Genomic DNA, 26,895 nt, shown 5'->3' on the forward strand with positions numbered 1-26,895 from the left:
CCAATCAATAGGAGGGGTAAAACAGACAGTGCAGGAAAAGGAAGACCTGACAGTGAGCTAGAGAAGGCAGTGTATGTAGATGACTGAGAAGTTTGTCATTCAAAAGAAGTAGCTCACAGGGGCAGTAGAGTCAAGTCAAGTAAAAAATTCTATTAAAGTGCTGTTCCATCTTTTTTCTCTGTATCACTATCTTTATTCTTTTTTCTTAACCAGCTGAAGTTACCACAACTCCATAATGAAGTCATTTAAGAAAAACCATTTTCTCTCAGACAGCATTAACCTTGAACAATCCCACCTATGCGTAAAGAGAGAACTAATATTAAGTGTCTATAGTATCTCAGACACATCTATGAGTTTTACACGTGCTAATTCATTTACTTCTGACAACAGACCTGTGAAGTTATTCTCATCAAATATAAAGCTTTTACAGATGTGGAACTGAGGCCCTAAAAGGTTAAATTTTGCCCAGCATGTGTATAGTATTTTCCAAGTTAGATATTTAAACCTAACATTTCTTGTTCCAAGCATCTCATAGTCTAATAATAAAATGAAAATAAATAAGTTACAAAGATGTTTAGTAAGTTAAAAGTCATTAAAAATGAGCAGTACGTCTATTGCCAGTGAAAGATGTTCACCTTGTTTTATTAAGTGGAAACGTATTAAAGAACAGAGTCAATATTATGATCCTATTCATTTATTCACTAATTCAGCAAATGTGTATTGGATACCTACTTCGTTCTAGGCACTGTTCTGGGCACTTAGGATATTTGGCTGAACAAAAGAATGTTCCTCTTCACGCAACTGAACAATCTATTAATATAGAATACAATGTAAAAGTAGAGATGGAATTATATGAGGCAGCTTAGGCTGCAAGGAAGATGTGAGTAGGAAGCTGCAATGATAGGTAAATTCATCCATGACAAGTGTGTGCTTGTTGGGAGACAATTCTCTATGGCTCTTTTGCATTTCTTCACATCTTGTGAGCAGAGGCACTGGCTGCTTTGTTCTGGACAATCTTTTCAAGGATATTTATTTAGGGAAGCACCTTGAGAGCTGTAGTATCTCCCTCTGGAGCAGAGGGCAGCTTCATTTATTGTCCAGAATAATAATGTCTTCCTTTGGGACAAAGGTTAGGCAGGTTTGCCTGATAAAAGATTTGGGTTCCTTCAATTCAGGGTTTCCCAGCTGTGATTCAAACCCTCTGCCTGTGCAGTATTCACCCAGGCCCCTGTGTGTTGCCCTATGGGAACTGGGGGACAAGGGGAACCAGTGTGAACCTGAAGCTTATTCTGTAGAAAAACCCTTTGCCTCTGACTTGGGAGTCTTGTGTCTTCTGCCAGCATCCATGAAATGGTGGCAGGTAACTTGTTAGCTTGGAAATAGTCCAGATTCTTCACAGTTGTTGATAATAGGTATGAGTTTATTTTTATTTTAATTTGAGAGGGATCAATTTTTTTTTAACTTACAGTTCTTCTTTTATGCTAGCTTTCAGCTTCTATTTCTTGGTGTAGTACATTTAATTCCTAGAAGGGTAGAGGAAGTTTACACTAGTTTGTTCTATAAGCACATTTTATGGGACATGTGGACAATGCAATCTTTTTGATCTTCTAAGTCACATACAGAAATACCATTCAGGAGCTGTAACGTGTCTGTCATGTCTCAGTGCATGCTTTTATGTACAAGTTCATATATGAGTTCTTGCTTGAAGAACTCACTTTGTGTTCTATCCTCTTGTGTCCCATCACCATTTTCTTTAGATGGAAATGGCTAGAGCCATGTTTTCAAAACCAGATTTTAAAAATTTGGAAAAAAAAGTTTTTAGTACTTTTTTTTTTAACATTTTAAAGAATTTAAATATCTGTCACGTTATTAATTTTAATACTTTATTTCTTAACTCTTAATTTCTAACTCAGTAGGATTACCAAGCCTGCTGTTAGCCAACAGGAAGATTTTTTTTTTTTTAACATTTTATCTATTTACCACAGTTAGCATCTTTTTAAAACTGAAAACCGGATTTGAGAAGTTAATTATATAAGTACAACCTAGTTCATGAAACTGCTTTGCTGAATTTCTGTAGGTTGTTTTATTCTAATAAGTTTAGAAACCATAGAGCCCCCACTCTTCTGCACTTACCTCCCCACCCCCAGTCCTGACACACACACACACACACACACACACACACACACACAGAGTCTTTAAACCATATGTTCATCCTTCATCTAGCCTTCTCACCAGTTATAAGTAAGGACAAAGGAAACAATTTCAAGAATATCTTGGTCTTCACTTTGAATGCAGAACAGAAAAATCTGTCCCTTATGACAGTATACAGAGAGCATAGTCACATTTAATTTTGAGATCTCATCAGCCTGATGACTTAGCTAATTATCATTCTTTGTCATATATTCAGCTTTCTTTCATTACAGCTTCTGAATAAACAAAGCTTTTTGTTCCATTTTTGGTAAAGATGATTCATTTCTTAAAGGGAAACATTTCTCTTTTTCAAAGAAGGAATTTATTCTATTTTTGAAGTATTGTAACTTCTGCTATTGATAGACATTTAGGCTGATTTTATTTTTTTGCTGCCAAATTTCATCATTGTGAAATGAACTTTCAAATATTTTAACATTTCTGAAATTGAGATGTGTTTAAAAATAGGTGGCATCTTATAAAAACACTGTTTGCCACCCTGTTTAAAATTGAAAACTCTATCCCCCACCTCCAGTCTTCTCTTATCCTCCTCTTTGCTTTATCTTTCTATATAGCACTTTCACAGTTACATATTGTTTATTGTCTTTCATTAACCTAGAGGCAGGGATCTTTTTCTGTTTTGTTTTATCATTGTATGCCTAGCTCTTAGAACACCACCTGGAATGCAGTTAGTATGCAATATATTTGTTGAATGAATAGATAAATTGAAGGGAACATATGAGTGTTTACTGTGGTCCAGATACTATGCTAAGTCCTTTCTGTTCTTGAATCACTTAATCCTTACAATAATCACATGAGGTAGGTAGATACTGTAGTGAGGAAACCAGGGCTAAGAAGGTTAATTTGCCCATTGTCACTCAGCTTGTAAATGAAGGTGTTGAAATTAGAGCTTGAATCTACCTCATGCCAATTCCTAAACTCTTAAAATATTACACTTTCCTAAGCAATAACTTGTATGATTTATTAGTTCATTCTTTCTTTTTAAACAGGAAGAAGAGAATTTATCCAAAGATTAAAACTTGAAGCAACCCTGAATGTGCATGATGGCTGTGTAAGTAACAGTTAATTCTCAACTATGGAAGACTTTATTTATTTGAAGTATAGTTGGTTACAGTGAGTCAATTTCTGGTATACAGCATAATGCCCCAGTCATGCATATATATATAATACATATATGTATTTGTTTTTATATTCTTTTTTACTAAAGGTTATTACAAGATATTGAATATAGTTCCCTGTGCTATACAGAAGAAATTTGTTTATCTATTTTTATATATAATGGTTAACATTTGCAAATCACATTATTTCATTCTTTTTTATGGCTGAGTAGTATTCCATTGTATAAATGTATCACAACTTCTTTATCCTGTCATCTGTCGATGGATATTTAGGTTGCTTCCTTGTATTGGCTATTGTAAATAGTGCTGCTATGAACATTGGGGTGCATGTGTCTTTAACTATGAAGGACTTCAATACTAAGCGTGGAGATGTTTGAGGAAATGCCCCAATACTCCCAGAAGAGATTGTGACTAACTATAATAAAATTGGGGAATAAAATTTTACATTAAAACATAAAAGTATATTTTGAATTTAGGAAAGTATATGGGAGTTTTTCTAAAGAATGATGAGTTTTCTGATATCAAAAGACTTCCATCTCTTTCACGTTACTGATACTGCTTTTGTGAAGGTCACTAGTGCTCCTATCTCCAAAGGTAGGATCACTTCTCAGAAACTTTAGACATTGGTTGAACACATCTTTTTTGAAATATTTTTTCTCTTGTTTTTTGGTAATGCCATACTCTTGATTTTCTTTCTATCTCACTGACTCGTTGGGTATTCATCTCTCAGCTGGCTCCTCCTCAAATGTTGGATATACCAACACTCTGTCCTGGCTCCTCCTCCCCTATTTTCTGTTTACTTTTCTGAGTGATTCTGTTTGGTCCCATGGCCAAAAACACCATGCCTTCCAACTTCCCACTTCTTCCCAGAACTCCAGATTCATATATCTAACTCTCTACTTTAACATTCCCAGTTGTGTGTCAAATAGCACCCCAAATTTAATAGGGGCCAAAATAGAACCTTTTTTCTTTTTAATTTTTGTTATGAAAACTTCAAGCATGCTTTTTATATATACTGAGCACTTGGATTTAGCAATTATCAAGATTTTGGCACATTTTCTTTTTCCATTTCAATTTCCTTCTTTTCCCCCTCCTTTCCGAGGTATTTTAAAGCAAATCCCAGATACGATACCATTTCACCCCTATGTATAACCTAAAAGCAGTGGACATTTTCTTTTGTAATCAAAATGTCATTGTATAATTTAACAAGATTGGCAGTATATTTTTAGTATCATCTAAGACACAGTCCATAATCAAATTGCCCTCATTCTTTAAAAATGTCTTTTTGTAGCTGTTTGTTCAAAAGAGGATCCAAACAAAGTCCATACCTTGACTGCTGTACCTCTTAAATCTCAATTAATCTAGAGCAGTCTTCCCCTTTTTTGTCCCTGCCATTGACTTGTTACAGAAACTGAGTCAGTTTTCCTTTATATTGTCCCACATGGTAGATAGTGGTTTATTTTCTTGTGATGGCATTTAACTTGGTTCTATATCCTCTGTGTTTCCTTTTCGTGGAAGTTACTTCTAGAGGTTTGATTAGATTCAGATTCAACTTCTGTGGCAGGAATGTTTACAGGTGAGACTGTGTGCTTCATATTTTATAGCCAAAAGAGGCACACAGTATTTGATTGTCCTACTTTTGGTTATTGATCACAGGATTCAGGTGGCTTAACCAAATACTTGATTTTCTCCCCTAAATCTGTAACCTTCTACATTTCAATAAATGGCACATCATTCATCCAGCTGTCTATTATATAAGCTGAAAATTTTCATGTTTGATATCCCTCTTACCCTCAACTTCTTCATCCAGTCTGTTCACTAATAAATTCGACCTCCAGAATACATCTGGAGTCCATCCACTTCTATCTTTGTGCTGTGACCTAATTTAAGCTTGCCTGGGCTACTGCAGTGTCCTCTTACTTGGTCTCCTTTATTTCACTTTATTCTACTTAAGTCTCCTAATTATTCCACTAATTCATTGAACACACAGATCCTAGATTGTGCATATCGATCAGGTCATATTAGTTCTTTTATATTATTTCCTCCTTTTCCCCCCTTAAATTGTAAGATTTAGAGTATGATTGACAAAGGCAGAAGAATTGAGAAACATTTTTATGAAACAAGCCCTATGGTCTGAGATTCCTAGGCTTTTTTTTTTTATTTTTATGAAAGTATGATGGGTTTACAATGTTGTGTTTGCTAGGCTGGTTTTTGAGACAATGGACAAGGCTAGTAATTACTGAAAATCAAAGTGTATTCATTTACACTTATAAAGATACATTATTCCTGTTACATTGGGGTACCCTGTTTCATTAGAAGAAGGTTATCTCAACTCTAGTTTTAAACATTTTTTTTTTCTTTTAAAGAAATTAAGATACCAAGACAAAAAAAAAAATCTCTGCAGTTGAAGGCCAATGAAATCTGTATTCTAATAAACACTTCAGGTGATTTTGATCTAGGTGACCCGTGGATCATACTTTGAAAAACACTGCTACAGCTGCTAATTGAAAATACGAGACTAGAAAGAGCACACAGAAAGAAACTGTAAAGTGAAACGAGCATCTAGGCCTTAGCTTTAAGGAATCCAACATTTAAAACTCAAGTAAAGAGGGAAAAAGTGTTTATAGTCCTATCCCCCAAACTTACCTTTTTCCTGTCCACATTATGGAATTACAATTATGCTGTAAATACAGTTTAAGTATATGTTATTTATTTTAAAACTTAAACTATTCCTGAGGGAAAAGGATAACAATAATATATGTTCATGGTTAAAAATGGATCATGACAAAAAGTAACAGACATGGCCTGCATTCCCTATTCCTTTCGTATTTTCCTAAGCACCTTCTTTTAATTGTTCTTTATTTCAGATTTTCTGGGGTTTTTTTTTCATATTTCTATGTGATATTCATATACTGGTCTTTCTTGAACTGTCAGTTTTGGACATTGTCTACTGATTTCCTGCTATGATAGAAGAGGATTTAACTAATTTATATAACTTTCTAAGATTTTTGGCTTCTCAGAAATTTTGTTACTGTTTTCAGTCTCTTCAGTTATCACTTTAACTTCAAAACACAAAGATCTTTTTGTTTTTCTGTCATTTGTAGGCAGTATTTCTTGAATCGTCATTTGTAAAATAGTGACATTTAATGCTTTCACCCTCCCTTCCACCGTCTTGTCTCTTTCTGTTTCACGCCTCTTTCAGCTGCATGTGCTTTTATATTGTCAGCATCGATTGCATTTACCTCATATTCTGTAGCCATTGTTATCTTCCGAAATTTGTCTATGTATTAATTCTAAGAGTGAAAATTCAGCAAACAATGTTAGTAAGTCTTATTTGTACATAGGTACTTTTCTTAGCTTTTGTTAGACTCTTCCTTCACGACAAGGAGAGGGTAGAAAGAAAATTCATGAAGAAAATTATGTAATATATCATCTGTGTTATAGATGAGCACGCTCAGCTGCTCAGAACTCTCTAGTGGGTTTCCAGCTTCCTTACAGTAAAGAAAAAAGGCTTTGTTGCTTCTGAGGCCCTACAGATTTGACACTAGCTTTCTGCTCCATTTCACTCCTTACTGTGTTCTCCGTTACACATATTTGTTTCAGTCACACTCACCTTTTTGCTGTTCCTTTAAATACGCCCAGTACACCTCGGACATATACTTTGTATTCTGCTTAGAACTTTCTTCCCCCATCTTGTGAACTTACCTCCTCATTTCATTTAGCTCTGAGTGTTACCTTTCAGAGACACTTTCCCTGTCCACCCCGATAGCTCCCCATTCCTGATCAGTATCTTTTTCTTTCTTTTGTTTTCTTCCCATAGTGCGTCTCACTAGTGTGTATAGTTATATACATTTACTTATTTGTTCATAGTCTGCACACCTGCCTCCCTCTACCCCAGCACTCTGGACCCAAAAAATACTCTTCATAAATTTATTTTCTTTCAGCGTCAAGAGGAGTGCCTAGCACATATTTGGTACCTATGAAGTGTTTATTGAAGAGGCAAAGCATGTGTTAGGTTTTATGTTCTTCTTTAAGGACCTAAGGCCAAATCTTTATCCCTACCCAAAGAGGAATTTTCTAGTATGGATTTCACATGGATCTCTCATAATGCACAATTGCCTTTATGGTATTCTCAAGTTTTTATAAGCTGTGCATTTTCTGTCTTCCCATTTTTGAATTTACTTTCAGGTTTTACTGATTATATTCTTAAATATTTTCCTAAGGATGAGTGGAAAGTAAACTTTTCAAACAAGCTTACAGATATCTTTTCTGCTTTCATACGATTTTTAAAAAATTTTGATCTTATTTTTATTTTGCATTTAAGTTCTTAAATACGTAATGCCTTCTCATGGTACAAAAATAAATTATATAATAAATTTCCTGTCTATAAATCCTTTTCCTGTGTACCTCATTTCTTTCTGCTCCCTGATACACATAACCACTTATTTTAGTTTCATGGGTATTCTTCTGTATTTTTTCCTATCTTTGTTAAGATATAATTTACGTTTATCAGTGTTTAAGTTTAATGTGTAAATTGTGACTGTTTAATACACATATGTATTGCAAAATGATTGCCACAGTAAGATTAGTTGACACATTTATCACGTCACATAATTGCCATTTTTTTGCTGTGATAGTGTTGAGAACATTTAAGATTTACTCTTTCAGCATCTTTCAAGTTTACAGCACACTGTTAACTGTAACCACCATGCTGTACATTAGATGCCAGAATTTACTCATCTTATAACTGGAAGTCTGTACTTTTTTAACAAAATCTCGTTTCTTCTATCTTCCAACCTCTGGCAACAACCAATCTACTCTTTGTTTCTATCAGTTGGGCAGTTTTAGATCCCATGTGTAAGTGATATCATACAGTGTTTGTCATTTTTTATCTGGCCCTTAGGGTTCATCCATGTTATTCAAATAGCTGGATTTCCTTCATTTTTTTATGGCTGAATAATGCTCCGTTGTGTGTGTATGTAAATATATCACATTTTCTTTATTCGTTCATCCACTGACAAACACGTAGGTTCTTTTCATGTCTTGGCTGTTGTAAATAATGATGGCAGTGAACGTGGAGTGCTACAGATACCTTTTTCAAGATAGGATTTCATTTCCTTCAGATACATACCGAGGAATGGGATAGCTGGATCATATGGTAGTTCTAGTTTAAATTTGTTGAGGAACCCTTTCATAATGTTTCCCATAGTTAACTGTACTAATTTCCATTCCCAACAACAGTGCACAAGGGTTACTTTTCTCCACATCCTTACCAGCAAACATTATACCTTGTATTTTTGACAATAACCATTCTGATAAACATGAGATGATATCCTATTGTGGTTTTGATTTGTATTTTCCTGATGATTAGTGATACTGAGCACCTTTTCATGTACTTTTTGGCCATTTATATGTCTTTGGAAAAATGTCTCTTCAGGTCCTTTGCCCATTTTTTATTCGGATTATTCAATTCTTTATTTTTGAATTGTATGAGTGTCTTATATATTTTGGATATTAACCCTTTTTCAAATATATGGTTTGCATATATTTTTCTTCTCTTTATAGATTGCCTCTTAATTTTGTTCTTTTGCTGTACAGAGCTTTTGCATTTGATGTAGTATCACTTGTTGATTTTTGCTTTTGTTGCTTGTGCTTTTGGCGTTGTGTCCAAAAAATCATTGCTGAGGTCAAGGTCAAGGAGCTTTTTACTATGGTTTTTTCTAGGAGTTTTACTGCTTCAGGTCTTACATTAATCTATTTTGCATTAATTTTGTTTCTTTTGCATGTGAACTTCCAGTTTTCCCACTGTTTATTGAAGAGACTGTTCTTTCCCCCATTGAGGACTCTGCTCCTTTGTTGTAAATTAATTGACCATATATACATGGGTTATTTTCTAGGCTCTCTGTTCTGTTTCGTTGATCTAGGTGTCTCTTTTTAAGCCAATACCATACTGTTTTCATTAACGTAGCTTTGTAGTATAGTTTGAAGTAAAGAAATTTGATGCCTTCAGCTATGTTTTTCTTTTTCAAGATTGATGTGGCTGTTTTGGGTCTTTGTGATTCCATGCATATTTTATGATTTTTTTCTTTTTTCTGTGATAAATGTTACTGGAATTTTGATAGGGATTGCTTTGAATCTATAGGTGGCTTTTGGGTAGTATGGCCATTTTAATATTAACTCTTCTGATACATGAACATGTATATCTTTCCATTTATTTGTGTCTTCAGTGTTTCTCATCTTTATTGTATAGATTCCAGTGCATAGATCTTACACCTCCTTGGTTAAATTTATTCCTAAGTATTTTATTGTTTTTGATGCTATTGTAAATGGAATTATTTTCTTTATTTCTTTCTCAGATAATTCATTGTTAATGTATAGAAGTGTGACTGTTTTTTGTTTGTTGATTTTATATCTTGAAACTACTGAATCCATTTATTAATGCTAACAATTTTTTTGCTGGAGTCTTTGGGATTTTCTGTATATAAGATCGGGTTATCTGCAAATGTAGACAGTTTTACTTCTTCATTTCCAATTTGGATGCCTTTCTTTTTCCTGTCTGATTTTTCTGGCTGGTACTTATAGCACTGTGTTGAATAAAAGTGATGAGAGTGGGCATCCTTGTCTTTTTCCTGATCTTAGAGGAGAATCTTTCAATCTTTCACTGTTGAGTATGTCAGCTGTGGGTTTGTCATATGAGCCTTTATTATATTGAAGTGTGTTCCTTCTGTACCTAATTTGTTGAGAATCTTTATCATGAAAGATAATTGAATTTTGTCAAAAGCTACTTCTGATCTATTGAAATGATCATATGATTTTTCATTCTGTTAATGTAGTGTATTACATTTATTAATTTGTTTATATTGACCCATCCTTGCATCCCAGGAATTAAATCCCACTTGGTTATGATGTATGAGCCTTTTAATGTGCTTTTGATTTAGATTTGGTAGTATTTTGCTGAGAATTTTTGCCTCTGAATTCATCAGGAATGTTGGGCTGTAGTTCTTTTTTTTGTAGAATCCTTATCTAGCCTGGGTATCAGAGTAAAACTTGCCTCAGAAAGTGAGTTTGGGAGTGTTCTTGTCTCTTCAGTTTTTTGAAAGAGTTTGAGAAGGATTGATATTAATAATTTATGTATTTTATTTGATTGATTAATTGATTGTGGTTGGGGGATTTTGATTACTGATTCAATATCTACCTGTTATTGGTCTATTCAAGTTTTCTGTTTTTCATGATTCAGTCTTGGTAGGTTATGTTTCTAGGAATTTTATCTATTTCTTCTAATTTGTTGTGTATAATTGTTCATAGTAGTCTCTTATGATTCTTTGTATTTCTTTACTATCAGTTGTAATGTCTTCTCTTTCACTTATAATTTAATTTGAGTCTTTTCTTTTTTCCTTATTAAGTCTAGCTAAAGGTTTGTCAGTTTTGTTTGTCTTTTCAAAAAATCCCCCAAACCAACTCTTAGCTTCATTGATCTTTTCTGTTGTTTTCCTATTCTCTATGTCATTTCAGTTCTTTCTTATCTCCTTCCTTCTGCTAACTTTGAGCTTAGTTTGGTTTTCTTTTTTAGTTCCTTAATGTGTGAAGTTGTGTTGTTCTTTTGAGATCTTTCTTTCTTTGTTTTCTTTAAAAAGATTTTTTTTGAGGGGAAGAGGCAGTAGTTAGGTTTATTTATGTGTTTTAATGACGGTTCTGGGGCTTGAACCCAGGACCTCATGAATGCTAGGCAAGTACTCTACCCACTGAGCTATACGCAACTCCTATTTTTGTTTTTCTTGATAAGGCATTTATTGCTATAAACTTCCCACTTATACCTGCTTTTGCTGCATCCCATATATTTTGTTTTCACTTTCACTTGTCTCAAGATGTTTTTAAATTTTTTTTTCTTTGACTCTCTGGTTGTCCAGGAGTGTGTTATTTAATTTCCACATGTTGGTGAAATTTCCTGTTTTCCTCCTGCTGATTTCTATTTTCACACCACTGTGTTGAGAAAAGATACTTGGTATGATTTAATTCTTTTAAAGTTTGCTGATACTTGTTTTGTGGTCTAACATGATTTATTCGGGAGAATGTTCCATGTGCACTTGAGAATGTCTGTTCTGCTGCCATTGGACGGAATATTCCATGTGTATTTGTTAAATTCATTTGACCTACAGTGTAGTTCAAGTCTAATGTTTCCTTATTTATTTCATTATAAGCAATGGATAATAATATATCCATTGTTTAAAGTAGGATGTTGCAGTTTGCTGCTACTATATATATTTTTTCCTTTAGACCTGATGTGGTCATTCTTCAGATTTTGGTATCCACTAGTGGTCCTGGAATTAATCCTCACGGATACTGAGGGAATATGGTATTCATCTGTAGCCCTCAAACTTCCTAAACTCATTCGTTAGTTCTAGCCCTCCCCCTTTTTTTAAGATTCTATAGGATATTCTACATAAAAAATCATGTGATCTGAGGATAAAGATGGTTTTACTTCTTATCCTGTCTGGACTCCTTTTATTTCTTTTTCTTGCCTTGTTACAATGTCTAGTACTATAGACAGTGTTGAACAAAAGTGATGAGAACAGACAGCCTTGTCTTGTTCTGATCTTAGAGGGAAGGCATCCAATCTCTTATTATTAAATATGATGGTAGCTATGGGTTTTTCATAGATATTCACTGTCAGGTTGAAAAAGTTCCTTTCTACTTTGCTGAGAGCTATTATGAATTATTGTTGGATTTTTTCCAAATGTCTCTTCTGCATTTATTGCAATGATCGTATGATTTTGTTTTTTTGTTTGTTAATATCATGAATTATGTTAATTAATATTTGAGTGTCAAACCATTCTTGCATTCCAGAGATAAAACTCGTATTTTGTTTTATTCAATCTATTAAAATTTTGTTTGAGAATTTTTGTGTGTATGTTAAGGATACTAGTCCATAGTTTTCTCATATGAGTTGTGAACTATGTTGTCTTTTTTATTTTCTTAAAGACTTGGTACATAATTTTCATTATTTATTTTTTTAAATGTTTGGCAAAATTCACTAGGGAAACAATCTGGGCCTGGAGTTTTCTTTGTTGAAACTTCTAACTACAATTCCTTAATAAAAATAGACTATATACAGAGTAAATTTTGTTTAGTATGTGTGTTTCAAGGATTTTGTCAGCTCTTTAATTGTTGAATTTATTGGATAAAGTCATACACAGTATTTCTTTATATGTTTAAATATTTGTAGAGTGAGTAGTTAATGATATCACCTCTCTGATTCCTGTTGCTGGTAATATGCTCCCCTTCCCCTTTTATTCTTGTTTAGTCTGGCTAGAGGTTCATTAATTTTATCTTCTCAAAGCACTAGCTTCTGGTTTCATTAATTTTCTGTGTTTTCCTATTTTCTATTAACGTTGATTTCTGCGTTTATATTCATTATTTCCAGTCTTCTTTTGACTTTTGATTTCATTGGTCATCCCTTCATAGCTTTTTAAGTGGAAGCTGAAGTGACTTATAAGATCTTTCTTTTTTAATATAGGTGTTTTTGTGTTATAAATTTCCTTCCAAGTACTGTGTTAGCTGCAGCCCATAAATTGAGAAATGTTGTGCTTTTACTTTCATTCAGTTCAAAATACTTTGTAATTTATTTTGTAATTTCTTCTTTGACCATGTATTGTTTTGTAGTTTTTAAATATTTCTTTGTGTTACTGATTTATAATTTAATTTCTTTTTTTAAAATTCCATTTTGGACAGGGAACATATTTTGTAATCTTTTAAGTATATTGAGATTTGTTTAATGGCGCACAAATATGTGTCTTCTATATTGATAATTATTTCATGTTTACTTAAAAAGGATGTATATTCTGATACTTCTTGGTTGCTTTGGATGTAAATCTGGTCCATGTTACTCCATCTTAACTGAAAGTGAAAGTCAGTAATTCTATTTTTTAAACAATTTAGATGTAGTTCACATTCCATAAAATTCACCTATTTTAAGTGTGCGATTGAGTGCTTTTTTTTTTTTTTACTGTATTCATAAAGTTGTATAGCTTTCACCACTATCTAATTTCAGTATATTTTGATCATCCAAAAAAGAAAGTCCATGCTAATTATCAGGTGCTCCCATTACCCCTCCACTTAGCTGTTGGCAGTCACTAATCTGCTTTCTGTCTCCATAGATAAGCTTATTCTGGACTTTTTATGTAAATTTATCATATAGTATGTGGCCCTTCAGACTGACTTCTTTCACTTAGCATAATGTTTTTAAGATTCATCCATGTTGCAGCATTATTATTTTGTTTTCTGGCTAAATAATACTTCATTGTGTGGATATTTTGTTATGAGTGAATGGATTAGTCACGTTTTATTTATTCATTAGTTGGTAAATATTTGGGTTGCTTCCGTTTTTGGCTACTATCACTAATGCTGCTGTGGACTTTTGTGTACAAGTTTTTCTGTGACATGTTTTTGATTCTCTTGAGTATATATCTTGTGGAATTATTGGCTCATAGGATAACTTTTTCAAGTTTTGAGGTACTGCTAAACTGTTTTAGAAATAACTGTATTATGTTGCATTCCTATCAGCAGTGTTTCAAGGTTCCAGTTTCTTGACATTCTCTCTAACTTTTGTTACATTCTGTTTTTTTAAAATTATAGCCATTTTAATGGATGTGAAGTGGTAATTCATTGTGGTTTTAGTTTTCATGAAGAGTGACACTGATGTTTCCTTCAAAGAGTTTTTAGGGTTTTTGCTGTTACATTGAGATCTTTGATCATTTTCAGTTAATTTTTGTACATGTGTGAAGTAGGGATCCAAAGTCATTCTTTTGCTTTTGTATATCCAGTTGTCTGGAAAAGATTTCTTGGAAAGATTATTCTTTCTCCATTGAATGATGATGTCTTGGACCCCTTTTCAAAAATTACCTGACCATAAATATAAGGGTTTCTTTCTGGACTCAATTCCATTCCACTGATTTATATGTCTATGATCATGACAGTACCACACAGCCTTGATTGCTATAGCTCTGTAGTGAGTTTTTCTAATAGTTCCTTTTTGGGTAACTTGGTGTATGTTTCTGGATATAAAGTGGACTAATTAAAATAAATTTAAACAGAGCTTAAAGACTCATACATTTCACAACATTGTGTTTGCTAAATGGCACTCAGTATTTATTTTCAGTAAGTAAAGTGGTAAATATGATTTACCATAGAAATAACCTCATTAGTGATGTAAATTTTGAACCATCAGTTAGAAGATGGCATACTTGTTTTTATTTTCAGTTTGCTTAAATTTCTTTTCTGCTTTCTTTTTAGGTTAATACAATCTGTTGGAATGAGACTGGAGAATATATTTTATCTGGCTCAGATGACACCAAGTTAGTAATTAGTAATCCTTACAGCAGAAAGGTAAAGTGGTTTTAAAAATCTGTAACTTAATGAGAGAAAAAAGTCAAGAAACTAGAAATTAAGAAATAGTAAATGCCCATAGAGTGAGCGTTTGTAAAGAATATCCTTAATTTGCTAAAGTTTGTTATATAATTTGGAAATTATCACATGCAGATTCCTTAGTTTCTTTAGGAGAACATTAAGATTTCATTCAGCCTTTTGATTCTAGAAAATTTGAATATACTTCATTCTACCCACATGGATAAAATTACCAAAACAATTGGCATTATCTCAAGAAACCATTCTTTACGGGGAAAAAGACTATGATTTTTTTTCTTTTATGCTCACAGAATCTAATCTTCATCCAAGCAGTTTAAGAAACTGGATTTTATCAGTTTACAAACACTGGCTAGGTTCTAAGGAAATGCTTCATAACATCCAGTTCAGTAAACTGAGATATATTGAGTTTTAATCAGGATTATGTTCAGATTTTTGTTGGCTCTTATTCTGACTTTATGTATAAGAGTATGTATACAGTTATTTTTATATGAGTGAGAACATGGTAGATTGGCAGACCAATGACATGTGTAGTATTAGAAATCTTACAGAATTCACGCATTTTTTAATTTTTCCACATTTAAACAGTTAAGATATTTAAATAAATGTTTGTGGTTCTTCAGCCTAATTAGAAGTTTGTATCAAGGCTATCCTTGATTAAAGGACAGGCTCTAGTTTTATTCCAGAGATAACTTTGCTTAATTGTTCTGACTTAGTAGAGGGAAACTTGGTATTTCCAAATCCTGCTTGTCTTAGCTCTGCAACTACTCAGACAACCTTCTTCTTAAAATAGAGAACATTTCCTGGAATAATGTATATGTGGAATGCTTTTCGATCATCACTATCAGAATTTTAATGCTTATAGTATTTAAATCACTCATCTAGATACCAATAGAATAATTTTTTTGTTTGTTTTTGAAAAGATGCAGAGCTTCACTCTTTTTTTAAAAAATTGTGGCAAAATATACATAACATAAAATAAAGCAATTAACCATTTTTAAGAGTTCAGTTAGTGACATTAAGTATATTCATATTGTTGTGATACTATCACCACCATCCAGCTACAAGACGTCTTATCTTGCAAAACTGAAACTCTGTACCCAGTAAACAGTAGTTCCTCATCCTTCCTTCCTCCAGCCCCTGACAGCCTTCATTCTGCTTTCTGTCTGTATGGATTTGTCTACTCTAGGTACCTCATATAAGTGTTTATACAGTATCTGTCCTTTTGTGAATGGCCTATTTTACTTAGCTTAATGTCCTTAAGATTCATTCATGTGCAGCATGTGTCAGAATTTAGTTCCTTTTTAAGGCTGACAAATATTCCATTGTATGTATATACCGCATTTGGTTTGTCCATTCAACCGTCAGTAGGCATTTGGTGGAAGTAGCCCAAGGGCTTGCTCTTCCTCATTTCCAGTTTGAGAAATGATTAGTCAAATAATACTTTAAAAGATTTTAAGTAGAACAAGGCTTTATACTTCCACATAGTGGTTTTAATAGATCCAAAATTGCTGTCATATAGGAATATTTTTTGTTTTAAAACATTGATGATTCATTACATAGGAAAATAAAGTTTTTTGATCTTGAGTCAGATATTACCTGTTTTTATAGGTTTACTCTATTTTAGATCCTATGAGTTCATGGGAAAATTAATTTATTGTATATAAAAGTTTGGAAACTTTTTTTAAAAATAGGTTTAAGTGGTTGGCAGTGTTTCTTATTAATGGCATTCTGTCTTATTTGTATATGTCACAGATCTCAAATATATAAAAAAGATCAGTTTCTTTTTCCAAACATTACAAGCTAGTGGGGAAAGGGTGTAGCTCAAGTGGTGGAGCACTTGCGTGGCACCCAAGAGGTCAGGGGTTCAATCTCCAGCACCTCCTAAAAAAGAAAAAAAAAAAAAAAAAAAGAAATTACAGGCTAGTTTATTTGGACCAATCCTCCCACTAAAAACAACTAAAAAATGCTTCATTAAATATTTTTTTAAAATTATCCTAAAAGTAAAAGATAACTATCTTGATAGTAAGGAATTATCAGGCGAAAATGGAAGGGAAAAGGTGAATCCAGAGAAGTAAGTATGAAAGCCACTTTTTTCCTAAAGATGTTTGTTAGTCTTAGCATATATAAACTTTAGTTTGATGGCCTTGAAGATCAAGGTAAACAGAAACAAAATTCAGTATCCAGATAAGGTGTGGATTCCTATGAGAGACTTTACACAATATGCTAGGACCCCCAAAGGGCCTCCTCCTCAAGGTATAGATGAAATAGAAGGAAGTTAGCCCTCAAGAAGCCTTGGGACATCTTCTGTAAAAGAAATCTTGAGTGTATAGTGTATGTAAAGTTTTTCTTGATTGGGATTCATCCAGCTACCTGTAGTTCTCAGAGCGTAAATTGTTTTTGTTTCTTTCTTCTGTGCTTTGCTGGTACTCTTCTCTCTTCATGGGATGCTCTGCTTTCCTGTGCACCTCCTACCTACTTGGCAAGTTTAATTTCATCCTTCAAGCCTCAGCTCTTATATACAATACATTCCTAGTTCCCTAAGCAGATGTAGGCACTCCTTCCTCTGTGTTCTCGTATTTTGTGGATAATTCAGTTATTACATTATATTATGTTTGTTTGCCTGTTGCTCATCATTAGGCTTGGGGACAGTAACCATTTCTTTTTCCTTTTTGTTTCCTCAACACTTAGTAATATTTCCTGTCATGTCGTAGGTGCCCAATAAATACTAGTAAAAGAAAGGCAAAGAGTTTCTGTTTCCAATGCCTTAGACAGGGGTATGGATTGGGTTTGGAGAGTGGTGAGTTTTATCAAGAAACTAAAGAACCAGTATCTTCTATCCAGATACTCTTGGACTAAGCTTGAAGTTTTGGAAGTGTTGTATATAACATGATGCAGGAGGAAAAAGATACCTGCTTGGTCAGCTAGATTAGTCAAAGTAACCTGGTGATTAGCAAAGTGATAAATGTTACAACTAGTTCACTTTCACATTTATTACTAGTTGAAGTTAGCAGTGAGTTACTCTGCCAACTTTTGCTTCTTTAGGCCGTTCTTCTTAGATGTTTTCTGAATAAGTAAGTATTGACCCAAGGAAAGCACAAGTAGACAATAAATCCAGCTATCAAAAATTACAGCTTATTGCAAGTGTACATTATTTAAAAAAAATCAACCTTATATACCTCCAGTAGTATGCATATCTGTATTGGTTGTATAGATTTATTTCTGTAATTAAAAACAAATTCTGACCTTTGTTGAAATTACTGAGTGTATATATTTGAGTACTGGTTCTTCCAACAATTATCTATTAATAAATTAAGGAAAGAGTGGTACAAAATGAAGTTAACATGATGTGCAGGGGATAGATAGTGGGTTTGATAGGCTATATTAAGGAGTTTACATTTTAGTGTAATTGGAATAGCCAACCATTGGAGTGTTTTAACCATGCAAGTGATATGATTTGCCTTTTTAAAGGTAGCTCTGGCTGCTGTTTGAAGAGTAGAGTTTGAATCCGATCAGAAGAAGTAGGCGATAAAAGGCCATTGATGTAATCTAGGTGGGAAGGGATGATGGTTTATGCAAAGATAATGGCATTAAAAGTGGTAAGAAGTAATTTGGAATGTATCTTGGATGTGGATTTGTTGCTAGATTTTATGTAATGAATGAGAGAGAGAAAAATGAAGGATGATTCTGTAGTTTTTGACTTGATAAACAGTGTGGGTGGATATTGATGTCATTGGGGTGGGGAACACTAGAAAGGGAGTGTGTTTGGAGAGGGACATCTGAAATCAAGAGATTCGTTCAGAGGGAAAGGACTTTAGTTATTTACTAATTACCTTAATAAAGTAGTTACTCTGATTAATAAATTCTTTTCAGTTTTTGAGTAATATGTAATATACCAATACATATATTAGTGTATTGAGTGAGGTTCCTGCTTTCGTTTCTGAAGCTATACACGTACCTGTTGAATGGAGATAAATCACAAATTGTTGAGAATAATATCTCCTGAGTGCGACTAAAGCAAACTCAAAGGCCTATCAGACTAAGAAACCAATACATACTTTGTATGTAATGACTTATATATAGTTAGCTACTTGGTAAATCATGCTGAATATCTAGCAGAGTTAAAGAGGATGATTCTATCTTGTTTAAAGGCTTTACATTAATTATTTCCTATGTTATTTCTTGTACCTTAATCTGCCAGATCTCAGGGTCTTATACTTGGAGAGGGGAATGAAAAATTTTAAAACACTTATCAATTTTTATTCTCCCTTGACTTTCTTGATGTAGGTGCAGAGACTTTCCAGTTTTTAAATGTGACCTCAATTATATATGCATTTATAAGATTTACAGTGGAGTAGTTTATAGTTTTTAACAAATCCTTATTTTGTTCATAACCTTGTAACCTAGGTCTTAGATAAAAAGAGGTAACTTAAATACTTAAGGTGGTCAAGATAAATAGCTGCCAATATTTACACCAGATTTACGTTCTGATTTGGTGTAGTACTCTCAGTTTTGAATTTACAGTTAGTGTTATACAGTATAATGCTCGCTTAAAACCAAACCCAAAATAAAGTTGAAATGTATTTCATTAAATTTGTTTTAAAGTTTAAAAACTTATGAAATAGTTGAAAAAAAGTGCAATGAACATCCAGAGATTTCAAAAAAAATCATTTTAGAGTAAGTTGGAGGCATCATGCGCTTCATTCATAAATAATTTGACGTCTCTCTACTAAGAATAAGAGAACATTATCCCACATAATTATAATGCAGTTACCATGCTCAAGAAATGTAGTATTTACTATAGAGTTGATTCTCATTTCTTACAGATTCTGTATTTGGAAATTCACCTGTTCATTAAATTTATTTTTAACCCCCAAAATCAATACTTCTGCTTTCCTGATTATTTGTGGCCACGTACATACATGTGCAGTGTGGCAAAAAATTTGAGTTGCAGAACACATGTATTGATTCTCACATTCCTAGCTCAGATCAAATTGACACTCAGACTTCTTGTTTCAGATTGCCTACTATAACCATACTGTACCCTTTTTGTGATATATTTAGTGCCACACTTTTTGCATTTTAATGCTTTTTTTTTTGGTGATTTCATTAAAGTGACCCCCAGGTTTCATGCTGAAGTACTATCTGGGGTTTCCAAGGACAAGAAGACTGGGATGTGCTTTATGGAGAAGATATGTTAGATAAGCTTCATTTAAGCATGAGTTAACAGTGCTGTTGATTAAATAAGGTTTCTTTAAACAGAAACATGTAAAACAAAGATTGGTTTATGAAAATGTTGTGACCAGAGGCTCACAGGAACATAACCCTGCATTGCCCTAGGAGTAGTGATTCAGCACTTTTTCAATGGTGACTAATTCAGTGTTTGTGGTGACTTCATAGAACAGAACTACCACAAGTAATGAGAATCAGCTGTATGCTATTATCATATATAGGTATATAATATGATAATATGATTTTGTATTGTTGACTGAAAAAACTACACAACTTAAAAGTTGAGAATTATGTTTTATTCGGTGGACATGCTGAGGACTTAAGTCCAGGAGACCATCTCTCTGATAGCTCTAAGGGACTGTTATAAAGAGGTAGAGGAGAAGCCAGGATATAAAGGAGTTTTTGCAAAAAAAACCCCCAAAAAACCACAAAACAAAACCCAGGTACTTGGAACATCAAAAGATTACTGCTGATTATCCCTACAGGATTTTATCTCATTAATTTCAGTCCATTCTTTCAGCCTGTTGAGAATCTCTTTCAGCCTTGATTGTCGTATGTTAACTCCCCAGACATCTCAAGTTAATGAATTTAGCCCTTTTCTGTCTATGGAAAGATGCAAGAATCTGGGCTTATTGAAATTGTTCCCTTGGTATGCCCCTTAGCTATCCAGGGCCAGTATCCTGTTTTTCTCTATCCTGAATCCCCTCAGGGAGCACCATTCAGGATGGCTGCAGAGGCTGATGACTTGATGGCAGGAAGCCTGTTTATCTCCATTCTGAGTTCCCCTTAGGGTGCACCGTTGAGGGTTGCTGCAGTAGCTGTTGGCTGCAACATCTTTTGTTTACTTATATGAGAAGCGACATTCTTTGTCCACCGTATATTTTTTATATACACACATACATAATACATGTGTGTATGTACATGTATAGTCCTTTTTCAAATTTTCCCATTTGTTTCAATAATGTTCTTTATCACTGCCATGCCTCTTTCAATCCAGCAGCACACATTTCATTTAGTTGTCATATTTCCTTAGTCTCTTTTAGAACGGTTCACCTAGCTTTTTGGTCTTTCATGAATTGATATATTAGTTGCTTTATTGTTGTATTGACTTATTAGTCCAGCTGTTTTATAGAATGTCCCTCCATTGGGATTTGTCTGATTGTTCACGAGTAGCTTAAAATTAAACAGTTTTGCTAAGAATTTTCCGCAGGTGACTCTGTGGGACATGATACTACCTTGTCTCCCAGTTGGTGATGTTAAGCTTGGTCTTTCCATTCTGTGGGTACATTTACCCTTTGTGATTAATAAGCTGTCTGTGGAGTAGTGTCTTAAGACTGTGCTAATATTCTCTCCCATAACAGTATTTCATACAGTGGTTTCAGTATTTATTGATTCTTGCCTTAATTAGTTGTTATAAAATGGTTACAAGTAGTGATTCTTGATTCCGTCATTTTACATTTAATTGTCATTATTCTGTAAGAGCATTTTCTTTGTATTTACTACCTTTTTGAAAAAGTTACTATGAGATTATAGGTTTTTATTTTTATTCAGTATATTATAATCTATCACTAATACTCTTTTGGATGCTCGAATTGCCCATTTGGATGCTCATTTCCTCAGTGAGACATTTAAAGTCAACTAAAGCAACTTTGTGTTTATGTTTTGACATATTCCTTTCTTTTTTCTTTTTTTTTTTTAGCACATTTAAAAAAAGCACACCAGATATTTCCATTGCATTAAATTCCCATTGTATATACATTGTGGGGGTGTACCATCATTTATTCAACCAGTCTCTTGTGTTTTGCTATTATAAATAACTTGGTAAATAACTGTGCCCCCCCCTTTTTTTTTTTGGTATTGTTGGAGGGTAAATTCCTTCAGGGTAAATTCCTAGAAATAGATTTGTCTGGTCAAAAGGTTAACCCATATGTGGTTTTGTGAGGTATTACTAAATTCCTCTCCATTGGGTCTTGCACCATTTAACACTCCCACCAGAATTGTTTAAAGAGCCTATTTCTCCATGGGCTCACTTGTATTTATCAAGGTTTTGAGGTTCTTTTTGCCAATCTGAAAAGTGAGAATTAGTAGTACCTCAATATAGTTTCAATTTACATTTTTCCTTTATGAATAAAGTTGGATGCTTTTTCACATTTTTAAGGGCCATTTGTATATCTGTGGACTATCTTTTCAAATCTTTTGCCCATTTAAAAAAAATCAGGTTGTTTCTTTCCCCTCTCAATTTTTAAGCACTATTGGGGGATTTGGTCCTTAACTGCAATATATGTTACAAATATTAAAATGTTTTATTTTAAACTTTATTTCTATCACAGGAATTCTGGTTTTTTAAATTATTAAGTAATTAGATGTAAAGACTTCTGGTGTATCGGTTGCTGGGTAGATGTAACTGGTGTCCAGATTCTTGTCCCATCCCAGAAAGAATTCAGAGACAAGACACAGAGGTTAAGAAAGTAAAATGAGGATTTATTAAGAGATAGTACACTGTCAAGGGGAGAGCAAACAGGCTCAGGTGAGCAGCTGCCCTGAGTATTTTTTGGCAAGTTGATTACATAGAGTGTAAAAATGAATGGGTGGAATATTCATTGGGGAGGGAAGAGTTTGGGGTTGTATTCCCTGATATTTATCCCAACTCCACCTTCCCAAAGGGAGGAGCGATTTTTGTGCTTATTTAGTCTGGATTGGAAGTGTCCTGGCATCGGTGCATGTTGGTTACTTCTCATCGGCCAGGCTAATTTTACTGTAATGAGGGCATAATGAGCAAAAGGTTACATCGGACACTAGAGATTCCTGCCTTTTCCCACCTTTCTTTGTTGGCCTCTAGGCTACTCATCACCCCAAAAGGCATGACCACTTATCAGCCCAGAGGTTCCAGCTTTTCTTTCTCTGCCCAGGGACCTCTGGTGCTTACATGATGTATGGTTTCCTGCATTTGGCCTGAGCCCCTCCTTTCCTCCCAGTTCCTGCCATTTGGTCTACATCCCTCTTCCTCTGCTCATATCTAGCTATCTGCCTGCTGTAACATATCCTCATCTGTACCATTTTATTACTTTATTAATTAATTTAAAATTTTAATTATATTTAATTTATAACTTTAATTTATTATATAAATATGATTCATTTAATTTCAGTTTATTTTTATTTCTTCACCTTGAAAAGAAATAATAATAATCTAGTAAACAGTTTCAAAATTCAGTCAAGATAGTTTTTTCACATTTACTGAGAGTTTATGAGGCAGATACACCAAATAGGTGGAAATATGCATATTTAATTGTCAAGGCACTATTCTTATTGATGAAACTTAATCGTCTTCACATCTCAGAGGGGAAAAAAGAAAATATGTGAAATTCTGATTTCATTTTTTCTAATTGTAGTACTTTGAAATCAAATGAGTTTTTATTGAGATGAGAATATTAATGATAATTTATTCCTGGCTTTGATTGTATTAAATATGAATATTTCTTTCAGTCAAATAATAAATTACTAAGAACTGCTTTTTCTGTGTGTTTCAGGTTTTGACAACAATTCGTTCAGGGCACCGAGCAAATATATTTAGTGCAAAGTTCTTACCGTGCACAAATGATAAGCAGATTGTATCTTGCTCTGGAGATGGGGTAATATTTTATACCAACATTGAACAAGATGCAGAAACCAACAGACAGTGCCAATTTACGTGCCATTATGGAACTACCTATGAGGTACAGTATTACTGTGATTTTATATATATGGCATATATGTAAGTGTGTATGTTGTGTGTAAGTGTGTATGTATGTATAAGTAGATGTGTGTATGTACATATGCGTAGATTTGTGTGTGTGTACACATTCATGCATATATAGGTAGAGAAATTACCGACAGACTGTCTAGATTTCAGTAAAGTATTTGAGAAAATGTATCTTGATAGGCTTGTGAATGAAGTTAAGAAATAAGATGTCAGTAATAGTAATAGGGTTTGTAATTCCTTGAGCAGCTGTACTCTAAGCAAATGGGTATCAGCTTTTAAAGATGCTTCTGTTCTTGTGCTACAGGGCTGTGTATTAGGCTTTAACCTCATGCGTGTTTTCTCAGTGTCTTGCATACAGTCATTGACGGTATGCTTATCAAATGTTCACATGTTAGCAGGAACCCTAGTACACTAGACAAAAGAATCCAGTTCCTAAAGGATTTTAATATTAATATGCTCAAGCCCTGAGCTAAATTATTAAATGAGGTGAAATGAATTTAACACTCAATTATACTGCTTTACTTGATTCAGAAAAATTGCTTACTTTTCAGAATGCTCTTTTAGGATCTTTTCACTTTATTTCTTTGTATCAGATTATTCATTGGTTTCCCATTATTTGTATTAATATGGTATATCTTTTTCCATTAATTGAATTTCAGTCCTTCTGTATCCTCATGCTATGGTGTGTACTTATAAAAATAGTGTTCTTTAGCTGGATTTTTTTTTCTTACCCATTTCTTTCAATGTTGGCTTTTAACTGGATATTTGAGTCAATTTATGTTTATTGCGAGTGTTGACATATTTGGCTCTATCTATATATTCTCCCACTTTTTTTTTCAATGGAGCTACTGGGGATTGAACCCAGGACTTCTTGCGTGCTAAGCATGTGCTCTAACCACCGAGCTATTTCCCTTTCCCCTATATATGTCTTATTACAAGTTTTCTATTTAAAAATTTTTTCCTCTGTTAATTTTCCCTCTTCTTTTTGCCTTCCTTTTGAATTACTTGAAGGTTTTGCTTTTGGCCCATTTTGTTTCTGCTACTTGCAAGGAAGATAGACGTTCATGTTTTATAAGAATGTCTAAAGTCTAGTCAGTAAATACCTTGCCCTTCTCCTGAGTGTGTACCTTAGCACATTATAATCTCTTTATCCCTTGTCTAATTTTATGTGCTTATATAGTTATATCCTGTTTTTCCCCTCATGAATTAAAATATTATAATTGTTTTATTAGTTAGTGTTTGTTCAGATTTACTACATGTTTACCAGTACTTTTGGCTCTTCCGTCACAGATTTTCCATGTGGGATCATTTTGTACCTAAAGTACATTCTTCACCAGTTCCTTTAAGTGAGAGTTTGTTGATCTAAAACAATTTTAGTTCCCTATTTTGGTTTTCTTTCATTCCTTTCTTCCTTTTTCATCCTGTTCCAGAAAGTCTTTTTTATGTTAGTTTTTCAAAAGTAATTTTACTAGATATAGACCTCTAGACTGATAGTTATTTTATTTCAGATGATATCTCACTGTATTCTGACCTTACTTTTGAAGTTGAGAATCATCAGTCTAATTGTGATTCCTTTGCAGTTAAATTGTCTGTCTTCTTTGACTATTTTTAATTGTTTTTCTTTGCTTTTTTTCCCTTCAATAATATCACAACAGTGTATCTAGGTGGGGATTTCCTTTTTATTTTTCATACTTGTAATTTATTGATGTTCTTGGTATCATAGTAAACCTGCTTTCACAGAATAAGTTTGGAAGTGTTCCCTCTTTTTCAGTTTTTTGGAAGAATTTGAGGAGGGGTGTACAATTTTAAATGTAGGTAAAGTTCCCCAATGAAGCAGTCTGGTTCTGGGCTTTTCTTTCTTGGAATATTTTTGATTACTGATTCAATCTCCTTACTCTAGTATAGGTTTGTTCAAATTATTTATTCATTTATTTATTATTTCATCTTGATAAATTGTATGTTTCTATAAATTGATTCATTTCTTCTAGGTTATTCCATATGTTGTTGAATTTAGAGTAGTCTCTTCAAGATCCTTTATTTCTGTGGTCTACCTTGTAATGTCTCCTCTTTTATTTCTGATTTTTGTTGAGTCATTTTTCTTTTTGTCTGTTAGTCAAGGTAAGGGTTTGTTGATTTTGATGCCCTGTTTATGAAACAGATTAGTTTTATTAATATTTTTTCCTTCTCCATATCCTTTATTTCTGCTCTCGTATTTATTATTTCTTTCCTCCGTTAACTTTGGCTTTAGTTTTATTTTTTTTAAGTTCTTTGAGGTATGAAGTTAGGTTGTTGATCTGAAATTTTTCTTCTTTTCCAGTGTAGGTATTTACCACTATCAACTTCCCACTTAGTACTGTACCATTTACATTTAAGGTAGTTACTGATAGGAAATTACTCACTCATACTATTTTATTAATTTTTTTCTGTGTGTCCTGCGATTATTTGGTCACTCTTTTCCTTTTGTGTTGTTTTCGTGTTTTGTTGATTTTTTTTTTTATAGTGACATGCTTTGATTCCTTTCTCATTTTCTTTTGTAATTTTTTATAGGGTTGTTTTTTTTTTTTTCACTATGGTTACCATGAGAATTACATAAAACATAGTTGTAACAATCTGTCTTGAACCGATGACTTAAATCACATACCAAAACTTTATTCCTTTATATCTATTCCCCACTTTGTTACCAGTGTCAGAGATAACATCTTTCTATATTTTGTATTCATTAACATATGTATTAGAATAATTTTTAATGCTTTTATTTTTAAAATTCTAATACTCAAAAGTGATTTATGCACTACCATTACAGTGTTATAGATTTCTGTATTTGTCTATATATTTACCTTTACCACAAGCTTTTTATTTTCATATGCTTGTGTGTTGCTGTCTAGTGTCTTTCGTTTCAACTTAAAGGACTTCAGCAGATCTTGCGAGACAGATCTTGTGGTGATAAATTTCCTCAGCTTTTGTTTTTCTAGAAAAGTTTTTATTTCTTCTTCATTTTTAAAGGGCAGTTTTGGTGAATATAATACTTTTGGTTTGCAGGTTTTTTCTTTCAGCACTTTGAATATATTACCCCACTCCCCTCTGGCCCTGTAATTTTTCTGTTGAGAAGTCCAGTGATCTAATGGGAGCTTTTTTGTATGTAATGATTCACATTTCTCTTGCTGCTTTCAGCATTCACTG

General features: G+C 33.4%; 1 protein-coding gene across 7 annotated transcripts in view; it reads left to right on the forward strand.

Moving 5' to 3' along the window:
* Positions 1 to 26,895, forward strand: part of DCAF6 (DDB1 and CUL4 associated factor 6) — a 118,030-nt gene that overhangs the window by 13,909 nt on the left and 77,226 nt on the right. For all 7 annotated transcript variants that reach the window (XM_074349764.1, XM_074349763.1, XM_074349766.1 and 4 more), the window contains exons 2-4: positions 3,198 to 3,259; positions 14,616 to 14,708; positions 23,504 to 23,689. In XM_074349764.1, coding sequence (XP_074205865.1) covers positions 3,198 to 3,259; positions 14,616 to 14,708; positions 23,504 to 23,689 — 341 coding nt within the window. The remainder of the gene's footprint in view (positions 1 to 3,197; positions 3,260 to 14,615; positions 14,709 to 23,503; positions 23,690 to 26,895) is intronic.

This window comes from Camelus bactrianus, chromosome 21 (assembly GCF_048773025.1).
Source record: "Camelus bactrianus isolate YW-2024 breed Bactrian camel chromosome 21, ASM4877302v1, whole genome shotgun sequence".
NCBI lineage: Eukaryota > Metazoa > Chordata > Mammalia > Artiodactyla > Camelidae > Camelus > Camelus bactrianus.